We start from the raw sequence: 15,623 nt of genomic DNA on the forward strand, positions 1-15,623 counted from the left end.
TTATTCAACTCTACAGTACGTTTAATTTCAACATAAACAATGTAAGGTTTTGCCGGTCAACTGAATGTAAATTATCTTCATTTTGTTAGTTAATTTGCATGCAAACACTGCAATTAAATCCCTGTATATAAGTATAGATATGTTTAACTGAAATTATGTAAACATCAAATGGAAGTTGTGTTTGTTTTATTTATTTTATTAAAGGCTTTTTAACCAAAGTCTGTTATACACTGTACGTCACTGTATGTTTTCTTGTACAAACTCTTTGATAGAAATGATCAATTACAAACATCTAAGCTGACATTGTTCATGCAACAATCTTCAATACGTCGTCATATCTAGGCTCTTTTTGAAAAGGTTTCTTCTTATTATTTACAATACTGTGACTCCATGTACTTATTTATATCGCAAAAACAATCTCAAAAAACGGTTGTTGCAGAAAGCTTCAAGTGCCGACTTTAGCACCTAACAAAAAAACATTTGAATAAATAGTCAAATAATAAAACAAATAAAAGAGAAAGAAAACTTTAATAGCGACAGAAGTACGTGAGAATAGTTTTGACTGGAGTTGAAATCATTTGAAGATGCAGACGTGTGCTCAGTTCATGTAAATATCATGAAGGATTAAACACCTTTCAGTCTTTCGTCGGCGGATTTCAGATCTTGTGGATTTCGAAGAGTCGGATGTCCGTGTCGTACCAAATGGGAGGGTCCTCGTTTCTACGGCAACAAGAGAACATCAGGCCAACACACTTCACTTAGAAGAAGTAGTAGTAGAAGTAGTAGAAGTAGAAGTAGAAGAAGTAGTAGTAGTAGTAGAAGAAGTAGAAGAAGAAGTAGAAGTAGTAGTAGAAGAAGTAGTAGTAGTAGAAGTAGTAGTAGAAGTAGAAGAAGTAGTAGTAGTAGTAGAAGTAGAAGAAGTAGTAGTAGTAGTAGTAGTAGTAGTAGTAGTAGTAGTAGTAGTAGTAGTAGTAGTAGAAGTAGAAGAAGTAGTAGTAGTAGTAGTAGTAGTAGAAGAAGTAGAAGTAGTAGTAGAAGAAGTAGTAGTAGTAGAAGTAGAAGTAGAAGAAGTAGTAGTAGTAGTAGTAGTAGTAGTAGTAGTAGTAGTAGTAGTAGTAGTAGTAGTAGTAGTAGTAGTAGTAGTAGTAGTAGTAGTAGTAGTAGTAGTAGTAGTAGTAGTAGTAGTAGTAGTAGTAGTAGTAGTAGAAGTAGAAGTAGAAGAAGTAGAAGAAGTAGCAGCAGTAGCAGTAATAGCAATGCTGCGTTCCAGAAGGTCAGGTTTTCCGAGCCTCCTAAACGTACAGTGCTTTGGCGAGACTGCGATCGAGCGTGGAATGAGTCCGTCAGTATTTTACCGTAGATATATGATGCCCCACATGTACGTGCGGAACCAGGCCGTGGTCCCGGCGTTGGCCTGGTACTTTCGGATGAGGATGGGATGAGGCACCGGCAGCAGACCCACCAGAGTCCCGTGCTGGAGGAACTGAAGGAGCTCCGTCTCGTCCGTCAAACCCCTGAACGACAAACAGGTCCACGGTGAGGCCAAGTACGTTAAAAAAGGCTTGAAAAACGTATTGTAAATCAACTTTAAATTATTTCTGTGAGGAGAAAAATACGTTGTAGTTATGATTGAGGTTAAAAATTTTAAGTAAAAAGTGGTGTTTAGGAGTAAGTATGGGACAGTATACAGTAATATTGTTTATCGCAATAAAAAGGGAAGAAATTCATCGTTTGTTGTACATTTTTGTCAAATTGTGATAATCCTCAACAAAGATAACTGCAATTAGAGGTGGGAGGTATATATAAAAATTTATAATATTGCCGTTGTTGTTCCGAGACGTGCAAAATGTGAATATTAAATGTATTCATTGCAGTATAAGCTATTAAAAATTACATCATAAATAGCTAAAATGATCAAAAAAAGTGTAATCTCCTAAACAATAGCATAAAATGAGAATGTTCTGTCCTTTTGTGGTTAATGTTATGTTCCATTCATGATTTGTGCGATACCGGAACCTCAGCAGAGACAGGAATGTGCCGAAACATGTCTGCAAATTTTGCAGACATGTTTCGGCACATTCCTGATGCTTTGTTTGCAATTTTTGTTAGCAATATTAATTTTTGCCAATATTGCCCAGCCCTAATCTCCATTAAACCACCACATTGTGCAGAAAAAAAAGCGACTTATCCATAATTTTCTCTTTTCAATATAGATAAGAAATATTGTCATAATATTTATATGATAAAATATTGATATCCATACATTTTTTTCACTTTTGACTATTTTAATAATTATTGTGATATTATTGTGAATCGCAATTATTTAGTTTGTGATAATTGTAACACAAAATGTCAACATACTTAGGAATATTAATACTTATTAGGCTTATAAAATATAAAGACAAAGATAGACAAAACAGGCAAAAAAAAATACTTTTTTGCCTGTTTTTTCTATCTCACTGGCATCTACCAATCGTGTAAATAAAAATAAAAACGTAAAATAATGTAAATAATAATTATAACGTAATAAAAAAGTTACTTGTCAATACAGATTTTTTCTACTTGAGGGACCAGGACTTGAAGCAGTCTCATGATGGTCTGCAGAGGGAGCTTGGACTTCCACGACAAAGCCTAAGAAGTACAATTTAAAACAAAACATAAGCACAAAATTCGCCTGAAATCGCATCATTACTGACTGTAGAAGTAACTCACCCAGTCTGACGTGGGAGTCCAGGCTGCGGACGAAGAAACACTTGAGAGACGACTTCGTGACGCCCCGGATTCAAACTGTGAACACAATTGTAACTCTAAGGCGGTAATCGGTAATTAGAAATATCACTGATTCAAGACTAAACTAGATTATTCATACTGCAGTCCAAACATCAAATCAAAATAAGCCTATTTCTCCATATACTGCAAATACGATCACATTATATCAGCAGTCCATCATTTAAAGAAGAGGTGAAGTAATTTTCAAAACGTCTCCATTTCAACGCCGAAATTTTGTGTAGCGTATTTTCTGGACTATAAGTCGCACCGGAGTATAAGTCGCACCAGCCAAAAAACATATATAAGTTGCACTGGAGTATGAAATGCGGTTGCATGTGTGAATATAACAAATAATATCACATATAAGTCGCTCCGGAGTATAAGTATAAATACAAGTATAAGTCGCACCCCGGCCAAAACTATGAAAAAAGATGCGACTTATAGTCCAGAAAATACGGGTATATATAAGTGCAAATTTGATTCTTTCTTTTTACCTGCTTCTGTAATATAAACATGTAATCTGACATATCAAACGCACTGATCCAAAATAACCAAACTTCTACTTCAATGGCCTCTAATATCTTGCAATAAAAAGCTACCAAAAAACCTTCTTAGATAACCTCAAACCCTGTTAAATAAAGGTCAGCGAGCGCTCATTTTCGTCCTATACCTCGGCGTCTCTCTCTGAGTTGGACTCGGTGTCGCTGGCGGCGCTTTCTCCTCTGCGTCGCGTCTGTGCGGCGGCGTCGGATCGCGGGACAGACACCAGGGTCCCGTCTGCGCTCACCTGCGACTGCTCCGTGATCTTCTCTAAACCTGTGTAAAAGGGAGAACGACACAAAAAGAGGGGGAAAAAATGACAGTCTGATGACAAACTGGGAATGAAACATGGACCTTACATGATATGATAATGTAACATAGTTTAAACAAGATATTGTGGTTATTTTGGGGTCCAATTGTGAATGTATCGTTAATAATAATAATGAATGAAGAGTGAGACAGTGTGTGGGAACTTTTCTTAAGTTTTCAGATAAATGCCTTTGCCCCTGTGTCAGGTTTGCAGAGTCTGTCCAGAAACACATTATTGGACCTTTCCAATATTGCTTAAAACCCTCCGATATCACCGATACTAGAACCGTTATATTGTCCATCACTACTAAAGCTCCAAGACAAAACAGGCTAAATAAAAATAAATTACAGGGGCCTACATTATGCCTTTTTCCTTTTTCCTTTTAAAACAACTTTAAGATAAGATAAGATATTCCTTTATTGTCCACACATGGGGAAATTTCATTGTTGCAACGCAGGTAGATACAGAGGAAAAGGACAGATAACTTATAGAAAGTTTAATAGAAGAACTCTTATAAACAAAACTCTTGTTAAAAAAAAAAAAAAACAACCTCTAAATAAAGATTATAATAAAATAAAATAAAAACAGCTAGCATAAGACAAAATAATACTAATAATAATGGTAAAATAAACACTCTATTTTCATCAGTTATATGCACATGAAGGTAACATTATTGCATGTGAGTACGACAGTAATTGCAAATGAATATGACGGTATTGCACATGGTTAAGTCACACACCTTTGGTTAAGTTTAGACACCTTTGTATAATGTGAGTGTGTAGAAAATACCATAAGGCCAGAGGAAGGGATTTTTATATCATATGCTATTCAAAATCTACAGTTTCTGCACTGGTCACAACACGGATGGTGACTTAATGGAAACTGATCCAAGACAAAGCATCAAATACCTAATTGTAAGAGATATTCACACATTAAACACTCTTTCCACTCTCTAAGTATATTCTGACCCGTGACTGACCTGGCATGGCCTCCAGCGTGGCCTTGTACACGCCGTGCTCCAGCGGGACGTCCCGTTTGCTGACTTCCGAGCTCTGCGTCTCCGTGGAGCTGGTCCTGCTCAGTCTCGGGTTCCTCTTTTTCCGCTGGAGGACGTTGTGGATCGACGCGGCGTCACACGAGAGGTTGGCGAGCTGGTGGAAAACACTTCTCTTACGGATGATGGAGTAGATGAGTTTACTGTTGCCTGGAACAAAGACGATAAAGGACGAGGACGAGGTCAGTTCACGTGAGAGAGGAGGAAGAGTACAATATGGAAAAGGTTGCTCCAGCAGTATTCAAGGATGGATCGAAGGCAGACACATCAACAATGAAGCCTACCGTATTTTCCGCACTTTAAGCCTTTAATTTTCTCAAAAACGACAGTGCGCCTTATAATCCAGTGCGCCTTATATACGGATGAATTCTGGTTGTTCTTACTGACCTCAAAGCGATTTTGTGTGGTACATGTTTTGTTTTGCTCAATGCACCTTATAGTCCGGTGCGACTTATATATGAAAAATTATAAAAAATAGACCATTCATTGACAGTGCGCTTTATAATCTAGTGCGCCTTATAGTGCGGAAAATACGGTACATTGCCCTACATCAAGAAATAATAATCCTGGATTAGAAGTTTTGGTTAAATAAATTTTTGTAGTGGTATTGCTTTACATTCTTGTGTTTATATTATGCATTTTTGTATCTTAACTAAAGTATATTCTAGGTAATTTTTCAGATTTTTATGTCTATTTTAATTTGGTTTTATATCTTTATTTTCCCTTTGTGGGACAAATAATAATGTTTTCTTCTCTTAAAACTGGTCAAGAAAATGTTACGGTCGTGTAGTAGCCAGTTTGAATCAAATTGAAGTTCCAAAGTAATTCTTAAAATCTTAAATGTTCTTGAAATGATGAAATCTGCACTATGTAACTTTTCTGGTGGAGGGTTCGCCACCTGCTCGTTACCACGGAGATGTCATTGGTATGCCCGGACACAATATGGTGACTCCTCCAGACCAAATGGAACAAATCCTGTTTACCTTGAACATATATATTGTAAAATTGTATCCGTCGCTACAAACAAAACCACAAAATAAATAATTTTAAAACATTTGCACACACTGCACCTACCGTCAAATTGGTATTGTATGATGTTGTTGCAGATCTCCAGGATGAAAAAGACCAGGTGGTTGTTTTGGGGGGACGAGAAGAGGAAATGGGGCGTGGAGAAGGCCTCGAGCAGGTGCAACAGTTTGGAGGCGGCCACCATCGACAGACTCTTCAGATACGGAGAGACTGAGGGAGACATGCATCAGGTCAACCACTAGAGGGCGATACTCCACTGTAAATGAGTCAATGGAACAATAAATACATGTGGTGCATTTCCCATTAGTGGTGTCACAATAATAAAACTTCAAACTCAATTTCATCACCACAATGATAACAAAAACATATTAAAACAAATTAGATGAATGAACAATAAATACAATATTTCTTTCATTATGTTATGTCCTTAATCTAGTTCTAATAAAGCTCAAGATCCTTCCAAAATAGTTCAGGAAGGGTAAGATTTTGTCGTGTTTATGAGATTTTTTTTAGTATATACATAGTAATACTTGTTCAAATGAGTATCTTGTTTCAATACTAGTTTTAGTGTCGCTCAGTGTCAGTTTTTTTCCCTCACTGTTGACGATGATGGTGAGTAAACAGTCAAACAGAGGCTGCAGACGGTGATGACCACACGTCATGATCTTGTGGACAATCTATGAACAGAGAAGAACAAAATATTATTAGTATTACACGATTTTATTTTACAACTGTATTTCAAAAAACTTTTTAGAGGGGTACAGGCTCCGGGATCAGGCTCCGGGATCAGGCTCCGGGATCAGGCTCCGGGATCAGGCTCCGGGATCGGGATCAGGCTCCGTTTTGGTCAAAGGCTAAGTCCGTTTTAGCCCAGTTTTAGCCCAATTTTAGTCCCGGTCCCAGTCCCAGTCCCGCTCCAGTTCCGGTCCCGCTCCAGTCCCAGTCCCAGTCCCGCTCCAGTCCCAGTCCCAGTCCCAGTCCCAGTCCCGCCCCAGTCCCGGTCCCGGTCCCGGTCCCATTCCAGTCCCGCTCTAGTCCCGCTCTAGTCCCGCTCTAGTCCCGCTCTAGTCCCGCTCTAGTCCCGCTCTAGTCCCGCTCTAGTCCCGCTCTAGTCCCGCTCTAGTCCCGCTCTAGTCCCAGTCCAGTCCCTCACCACTATGAGCAGGTCGGCGTGCGTCCCGGTGAAGACGGGGATGTCCATGGGGACTCGGAGCGTGTACGGTTTGTTGAGCCGGACCCCAAAGTTCCTCTCTCCACTGAGCAGCAGAATGATGAACACGCCAATGTGGACCTGGCCCAACTTAGCTGAACAAAAACACACAGTTCAAAGTCAAGAGCACAGTTAAATTAGAATATGGTTGCACGTTATATTTGGGATGATACACTATAAACACTATCCATACAGACCCACATGGAGTCACAGATAGAACTTAACATGTTTTAAATCCTTGAACGCAGATACAAGAATATATAAATAAATAAAATTACACAGATCTTTCTTTATCAAAATCCAAGTAGTAATTTTTGGTTCCATTACCTTTAACGAACTAGTCACGTTTATTGTTGAAATAAACATTGATTTATGTAAAATATTTTGATACAAAATACACAACGAGCCATTAAAGTATATTTCATTAAATCCTTTGTAGGACACTCAAATGGTACACAGCTTGTGCCCCCGTTGCTAATGAATCGCATATATAATAGATGAGATAATTAATATTTAAGTACAAAAATAAGTCTTACAATGATCTGTTCTGGATTCATTTAAGTAGAAAAGTATTGGGACCAGGATTTCCAAAACGTCGCTACTTTTCAGGACAAAAAAAAGGAATTTCTGCAACACAAAAATATGATTTACATTGATGTCATTCAACATAGCACCATTTGATGTAGTTTTAATGTCAGGTTATTTTGTATTTGTCGTTATGTTTTTCCACCTTGTTGATGTCGCAGAGCTTCCAGAACAGAACCAGAAGCTCTTGGTGAAATTGGATCTTTTTGACTGAATTCGGGAGATAAGTCTGGAGCAGAGGGTTGTTCAAGAGGCTGGACAGGCCTTTCAGAATAAAACTGAAATCCTAAAAACACCAAAAAAACACCAAAAAACATGAACAGACTTAAACTTAAAAGGTGCGTTCTATAACTTTTCTGGTGGAGAGCGTGGCATTAAACTTATTTATCTTGTGAAACTATTCAAGCAGATAACACCACCAGATTTATAAGAGATGAAGCTAAATATTCTTCTTTCTTCTTCTTTGGCGTTTTATGGCGGTTGGTATCCAAGTGTTACATTACCGCCACCTACTGTCTTACACTTTAGACTTAGGTATGGCTGTGGCATGGTTAAAAGGTTGCTTCATTGCACTTTTAGATGCAGTACTTGAAGTGTAATGACACTAAAGGTGAATATAATTTAAAAAGCATAATATTGGAGGAGTATGTAAGTTATGCAGGGGACATCACAGTGTTCAGAATTTAACAGTGAGTGGCCAAAATGCATTAGAATCAATGGTGTAATGACTTTTTTCTCCTGTAGGAGCTCAAAACGCTTCTAAAATGTCAAATAGCTGCTACAGTCTAACAACAGATATAAAGGTCTGTCAACTCTGCTTAATATTTAGTTTGTATTTGACATCTAAAAAAAAGAAAATCAAGTAAACAGGAGGTAGAAAGCCGGATAAACAACATGAAAATTACCTCTTCTCTGTGGATCCTGGAGAGATAGTTCACAAAAAGGTTCTCGGGTCTCGACGGCTGGAAAAAAGTGTTTTCATTTTAGTTTTTTTAAATTGTCAAAAATAAGGCAAACAACTAAAACAAGGCAGAACGACCAGACAAACACTGCGATTATACTAGAAAAAATAAAATACAAGATGTGCCACTTTTCGAGCGGACGGTATGTCATCTACGTGGTTCTATCATTGCGAACCTACTAACTATCACCGGTAACTAAAAACCCCTGGATTCCTGGCTCTCTGTACCGTTTGCTGCTCCGTTGGATTAGCTGCGTCCAGAGCCTGCAGAGCTGAACTTGCAGCCGTTCGTCCCTCGTGCTCCAGAGTCACGATGAGCACCTGAATGGCCTGCTCCACCAGCAACTCCCTCTGATCCAAGAACAGGATGTGGTTATAGGGCAGACCCAGCCCCACAGGGTCATAGGCACAGACCACGTTCAGGAGCGACGTGAAGAGGGGCAGCGCGTGTCTGCAACGGGAGGTTAGACCTGGTTTAGAACTGGTTTAGACCTGGTTTAAAGCTGCTATGGGCCTGGTTTAGGCCTGGTTTAGGCCTGGTTTAGATCTGGTATCTGGTTTCTGGTTTAGACCTGGTTTAGACCTGGTTTAGACCTGGTTTAGATCTGGTTTAGATCTGGTTTAGATCTGGTTTAGATCTGGTTTAGATCTGGTTTAAAGCTGCTTTGAGCCTGGTTTAGATCTGGTTTGGGCCTAGTTTATGGTCCGGTTTAGTCTTAGTTAGAGGTCTGGTTTGAGTCCTGGTTTGAGTCCTGGTTTGAGTCCTGGTTTGAGTCCTGGTTTGAGTCCTGGTTTGAGTCCTGGTTTGAGTCCTGGTTTGAGTCCTGGTTTGAGTCCTGGTTTGAGTCCTGGTTTGAGTCCTGGTTTGAGTCCTGGTTTGAGTCCTGGTTTGAGTCCTGGTTTTAGTCCTGGTTTTAGTCCTGGTTTTAGTCCTGGTTTTAGTCCTGGTTTTAGTCCTGGTTTTAGTCCTGGATTTAGTCCTGGATTTAGTCCTGGATTTAGTCCTGGATTTAGTCCTGGATTTAGTCCTGGATTTAGTCCTGGATTTAGTCCTGGATTTAGTCCTGGATTTAGTCCTGGATTTAGTCCTGGATTTAGTCCTGGATTTAGTCCTGGATTTAGTCCTGGATTTAGTCCTGGCCTTGTTCATGTTTAGGCCTGGTTTAGTTTCATGCAGTTTGTGCAAGTGTGAACGCAACCTTAACCCTGGTTTTAGTCTTGGGTTAAACCAAATAGACTGACCCTCATCTTGGTCAAATAAGTTTAGTTCTAGTCTAGTTCTGGTCTAGTCCTGGTCTAGTCCTGGTCTAGTCCTGGTCTAGTCCTGGTCTAGTTACCGGTTTTCTGAGGAGGTGAAGAACGTCACCCATGGATTTGAGCTTTTCTTTTCCGACGCAGAGACGTACATGGCCTCCGAGAAACATGTCAGCAGCAACTTCAACAACTCTGTCCTGCAAACGATCGAGAGGACATGGAAACATTTCATCACTTTTGCCTTATAAACCCCAGTAAATTTAAAAATACATTTGGACTGTTTAAACCTGTTTTGGTCGTGGATGTAGTTCACTGGAGGAGACTGAGCGAACCCGACTCCTGCCTCCCAAATGAATTCACAGCTGTCAATGGACTGAATATCCTCCACAGAGTCCTGAAAGATTGTGATATACAATATGAATCTTAAACAAAGCGGAAATCACCTTTTAGAATGTTTGTAATTGGCCAATCGCAAAGACAAAGATAATATTTGAGCTCTATTATGTAAAATAACCTGCTAACACTGTAGTTTAGACCCCTACAATCATGTTATTCCATGTTTCAGTCTTCTCAGTTCTCTAAAAACGCACCGTATTATAAGTCGTACCTTTTTTCATAGTTTTGGCTGGGGTGCGACTTATACTTATGTTTATACTTAAATACTTATATTCCGGAGTGACTTATATGTGATATTATTTGTTATTTTCACACTTGCAACCGCATTTCATACTCCAGTGCGACTTAAATGTGTTTTTTTCTTCTCTATTATGCATTTTTTGGCTGGTGAGACTTGTACTCCAGTGCGACTTATAGTCCGGAAAATACGGTATTTAAAATATGCTTTTTGAACAGAATTGGACTTTGCTAATCTAAAATTACAAGTTAGAGTCAGATTTACACCACAAAATGAACAATGTTTTATTACTGACCATTTTGTGCCTAGAATTGTCTATCAGTATCAGTATCGGTATCGGTATCAGTATTAGTATTATTTGATCATATCCCCCAAAAAAATGCATGCCAAAAATGAGCAACTTAATAGACTTTAAATCGCTTTGCATAATCTTGCTATAACAATGATAACTTGTACATAATGAACAATGTATGTAACGTTTAAGAATATAATAATGCTGCTATATTTTCCATATTCTTATTTTAGCCTATGATAAAGCGCAAGTCACTGTCGACACCTCCTCGTATCATGTGGCCGTTGGAGCGTGTGACCTTTAATAATGCTCTGTTGCTGCTCACTGATAATACAACAAGGGCCAAGGGCATAACTGCGCGTGAATATGGAAAGAATACACTGTACACGACAAACAAAACATGAGATTTACAAGTTTCCTTTAAATAAAATAGATCGGTTATTCAACACACAAACCTTGAGGAGAAGACTGAAACAGTAACTAAAACTTGCAAATTGAACAAAATTATACCTTTTATTGATAGCATGTTTTGATATGGCGCACTGACAAACAAAAACATAAATTGCAGACTGTGAGTTAGAAATGAACACTTGTGTGCAACGTAGTGGCCAATATTTGACGTTTAAACCAAATAAAGGACCAATTATACAGTATTTGACACATTTTCAACGGTTTGCAGGAAATACTCATCTAATTACTACTCTCAACTGCTTAATACGCCTTAGCAAATACAATTACAACGCGCTGCTGACGTATACCTCGCATTTCAAACTCAGAAAATGGGAGACAGGCAAAAAAGTATTACCGAAACATGCACAAATGAACCAAAGCACAACTCTAGGTACAGTCTATGTTCTTGATCAAGATAAAACGTGATTAAAGGCTTCGGTTGGGCATAAATTTGGGGCCCTCAGTGGAAAAGTCTGCGGCAGTTTTCTCAATGCTTCGTTGACCGCGCCACGTCCCGAGGGAGTTTAAGGCCGGTTCATAATGAGCTCTAAACCGGACCCGCTCCAAACTCGCTCTCCTGTTTGTTTAACGTGAAGGATAAGGCCATTTCTTCTCTGCCCGTTTGTCAAACACTCCACTCCTCTGGTCACACATTAACCAATCGGCTTCTCAGGACTAAAAATACACAAAATGTCTTCATCTTCAAACTAACGTCATGTCCTGGTTCTCTACATCCATAAATCTCTTCATTTGTGCTTCATCGAGGCTTCAGCATCCTTTAAACCATAATACCGTATTTTCCGGACAATAAGTTGCACCTTTTTTCATAGTTTTGGCCAGGGTGCGACTTATACTTATATCTATACATGTATACTTATACTCCGGAGCGACTTATGTGTGATATTATTTGTTGTTTTCACACTTGCAACCGCATTTCATACGCCAGTGCGACTTATATATGTTTTTTTCTTCTCAATTATCCATTTTTTGGCTGGTGCGACTTATACTCTGGAAAATACGGTATTCGCTATCCTTCCACAATAATATGACAGTCTCACTAAATTAGGTGAAAAAAAACCTATAGTGTCTGAAGGTAATAACACAGACAAGACTAGATTATTCCTACAATAATCAATCAGTGGTTGTTGAGGAACTCTATACCACAAATATGACATTGTATGGATTTATATTGGGTGTAAGATTAATTTAAGAGGCAATAATATAAAAATTCCACAATGGTATTGCCAACACAGTACAATATGCTAAAAAAGTGTTTTGTGAAGATAAATTATTGAACAAAAGGAGCAAAAGGAGCAAAAGATCAAGGTCTATGTACCGTGTGCAGGGCTCAGATTAAGGATTTTCACTTCTATAGCGGTGCTGCTAAACAATCCGTTAATTTTTCGAAATTTGTATAGCAATTTCATAATTGCATAGCAAAACACGAAAGTGACTAACAATCAATATTTTCCATTGATATAACACGATCTATTTGTAAACATTCTATTAAAGAAAACTCTTAACAAATTAACTTTTAAACACTTTTTAAATTTTTTTTTTTTAAATAAAACTTGCAAATAAAATTAATTGTTGAACAAATTAATCAACACAAAGTCAGATGGCCTTATTTACAACTTTCTTCCATATCATCATCAATCAGATGACTATTTGCAGGAGTCTCATTTACATATTAATTGTCATTACACTCGGAAAAATAAAGGGTTGCTGTGGCGTCCATCATGGTGTATTTTATGTGTTATTCAAATTGTACCGCTCTATTTGACGTTCCATTCCATTTTTCGTTTTTCTACTTGATGACGGTCCCTAAGTACTCTCGTCACCGCTCCGGCTGCACATTTGATGACGGTCCCTAAGCACTCGTCTCGGCTCCGGCTGCACATTCAGATCCATGTAATTCGCTGCGCCCAAAATACGCATCTGATTGTTAAAAACGAGGTTGTGTCACTTGGCAGTGTAAATATGAATATTTTGGCATGTAAATGATCTGCAAAGACTTTTGCGTTTAGGAGCTATTGACCTCGGAAGTCCGAATCTGTGACGCTAACTTTACCGCACGTGGCTCCTCCCACTTTCAGACTCGATCTGAGACAGCAGCGGGACTTCGATTGACGAGTGATCAGTACTTTTAGGTGCTTTGGTTACACAATTGAACACGCATTTTTGTATCGCAAAAGCTGCGATACAAAAGCACTTTTTTCGGACGAATGCATCACATTTGAGAGAAATTGCGTCGCATTTTGCGATGCGATCCCGCTTATTCTGAACCCTGCGTGCGGTAGTTTCCTCTGCCTTCTCACCAATAAAACCACACCACAAAGATTAAAACCTTATATTTATGAAGTCCAAATAACTCTTTTAGGATACTGTGATTTTTGTTATTGCGATACCGCCGCATCGCCAGGACATGTACAGTGTTTTCTGTAACTCACAGGTCCGCACTTGTGGCTGCGTACGGTGAAGTCCGGACAGAAGAGCAGATCTGCGATGGAGTGGAGCAGAGATTCAGCCAGGGGGCGACACTGGTCCTCGTCTTCCCCCTCTTCGTCCAAACGCTACAAAACAAGTCATCACCTCGGGTTAGAGATCCAGAGATGAGTCAACCAGAGGGTCATCAAATGGCAGATCTCCATTCATATTTATGCGTTCAAGGCAAATGATTCTTTCCCGGTTTTCTGTATTTCGTGGGGACCTTTTGTGCTAACTCCCAAAGGTTTAGCGCAGGTATTTTAGCGCCTCCGTTGCTAAAATAGAAGATTGGATAAGAGAAAACAACACAGCAAAAAGCAGAGATAAACTGAAAAAAAAAAACTATATAGAAATAATACTGATTTCTTGTATATTGAGCTCACTAGCTTAGCAAAACAAAGCTAGCGCACGTTAGCATTAGCCGTTTCTCATTTATTGTGGCACAACGTCGAACATCAAACCAAACCCGTTGCATTACAATAAAAATACGTTAGAATGTCGTGTAGGCGCATTTTTACAACTTTTAAATACATGCGGAAAAAAGCCGACGATAAACAGCAAGTAGTTTTATGCAAGAAACAGCGCAGAAAACCGAAAGTCTTTTTTTGTGAATTGCTGATTTTGTTAATTCAGAAAACTTTTGTTGTATTTGGGTGAACGCATGTAATCGAATAAATGCAAGAGAGATTAAACAGTAAGGTTAATGTCGCACTGTGTTCCATTCGAGCAGCGAGTTACATAGTGCATCTTTAAACTATATTTCAGCGCGTTTGGGGCCTGAAGTCGTTTAGTTTATGCAAGACACACATCTCTTAGTGACAAATAAATAAATACAGATGAAAACTTTGTGTCCCCCCGTGTCCCAGTCTCTTGTCCATCAGCTGTTAAGTGTCAAGTTTCTTTTTGGGACAGTCTGAACAGTGGGCGCATTGTCAAACCCGCCCACTCCCACCGGTTCCGTTCTGGACTAGACCGGGACGGGTCAAATGTCTCTTGATTAAAAAGCGGGACTCAGTCGGGCGCGGGTGTAAAATCCCCCGACATTTAAGGGACTAAACAAGAAAGGACTATCATTTACTGAATACTGGCAGAATGTGAGTGGAAATACACTAAAAGGACAGGAATGCAAGGAGGAAACAGGTCTCAATGTTAAAAAGGTGAACTGTGTCACTTTTAGATTACTTTTATATTTAAATATCTTGCATTTAGTCAATTACAGGCATTTGTATTGCTTAAAAATCCCTTGAAAAACAAAAATCAAATCTGTAACCGACCCGCTCGTCTCCATGGTTATGAAAAAATGCCATACTGTAGAAATGTAATTAATCTTCAGTGAAATAGAAACTTTCTGAATGAAAAAGGTAAAATAAAATAAATAAAGTAAATAAAATAAAATAAATAAAATAAATAATAAAATAAAAAACTAAATAAATTAAAAAACTAAATAAAATAAACTAAATAAACTAAAATAAACTAAATAAAATGAATATAACTTTCTCATTAAGCTTCCAAAATGGTCACGACTATTATTCTTTAGTTCTTCCGATTATATTGTGACCTAATCATCATAACAGATTCATCTTGACGTTGCTAGTTCATTGACGTCAGCAAAATATAATAAAAATAATTAAACTGAAACTCGTAGAGGGTTCAACACGAGCATCCCGTTCACTGTTCACACGTTTACGCGTCGTCCCGGCTCGTTTACGGCGCCGCCCTCACCCGTCCTGTTCCCGGGACCGTGGACCAGAAGAACCCTCTCCAGTCGGGATCCTCGAAGACGTAGGGCAGGATCCGGGTCAGCAGACGAGCGCAGTTCAAAACAATCTGCCTCTCCCGCTCCGACGGGACCCCGCAGCACGCACCCTGCCCCAACCTCTCCACGGCCTGGGACGAAAACACACACAAATACACAAAACGGCGCTAGTGTGCTGACTCTGACTTGTACCGATCACAAACAATCACAAAATGTTGAAGGTAGAATTTTGTTTCATTGTTAGCCATATCTGTTCTTTTTGTCACAACTACCCACATAGTATGACTATACA

The 15,623-nt window shown here is 38.9% G+C and overlaps 1 protein-coding gene across 1 annotated transcript in view; it reads right to left on the minus strand.

Moving 5' to 3' along the window:
* Positions 1 to 648: 648 nt before the first annotated feature.
* LOC140369228 (protein HID1-like) overlaps positions 649 to 15,623 on the minus strand; it is a 17,750-nt gene continuing 2,775 nt past the window's right edge. Inside the window, exons 3-19 of the mRNA XM_072456500.1 lie at positions 15,298 to 15,462; positions 13,539 to 13,661; positions 10,000 to 10,106; positions 9,796 to 9,909; positions 8,687 to 8,909; positions 8,403 to 8,459; positions 7,643 to 7,783; positions 7,449 to 7,539; positions 6,856 to 7,007; positions 6,301 to 6,379; positions 5,748 to 5,912; positions 4,599 to 4,823; positions 3,446 to 3,585; positions 2,713 to 2,805; positions 2,540 to 2,631; positions 1,356 to 1,514; positions 649 to 720 (exon numbers count right to left, since the gene is read on the minus strand). Of these exons, the coding sequence (XP_072312601.1) occupies positions 657 to 720; positions 1,356 to 1,514; positions 2,540 to 2,631; positions 2,713 to 2,805; positions 3,446 to 3,585; positions 4,599 to 4,823; positions 5,748 to 5,912; positions 6,301 to 6,379; positions 6,856 to 7,007; positions 7,449 to 7,539; positions 7,643 to 7,783; positions 8,403 to 8,459; positions 8,687 to 8,909; positions 9,796 to 9,909; positions 10,000 to 10,106; positions 13,539 to 13,661; positions 15,298 to 15,462 (2,190 nt within the window). The 3' untranslated portion in view covers positions 649 to 656. The remainder of the gene's footprint in view (positions 721 to 1,355; positions 1,515 to 2,539; positions 2,632 to 2,712; positions 2,806 to 3,445; positions 3,586 to 4,598; positions 4,824 to 5,747; positions 5,913 to 6,300; positions 6,380 to 6,855; positions 7,008 to 7,448; positions 7,540 to 7,642; positions 7,784 to 8,402; positions 8,460 to 8,686; positions 8,910 to 9,795; positions 9,910 to 9,999; positions 10,107 to 13,538; positions 13,662 to 15,297; positions 15,463 to 15,623) is intronic.

This window comes from Eucyclogobius newberryi, unplaced genomic scaffold, assembly GCF_026437365.1.
Source record: "Eucyclogobius newberryi isolate DKJ021-1_F unplaced genomic scaffold, fEucNew1.0.hap1 SCAF_20, whole genome shotgun sequence".
Taxonomy (NCBI): Eukaryota; Metazoa; Chordata; class Actinopteri; order Gobiiformes; family Gobiidae; genus Eucyclogobius; species Eucyclogobius newberryi.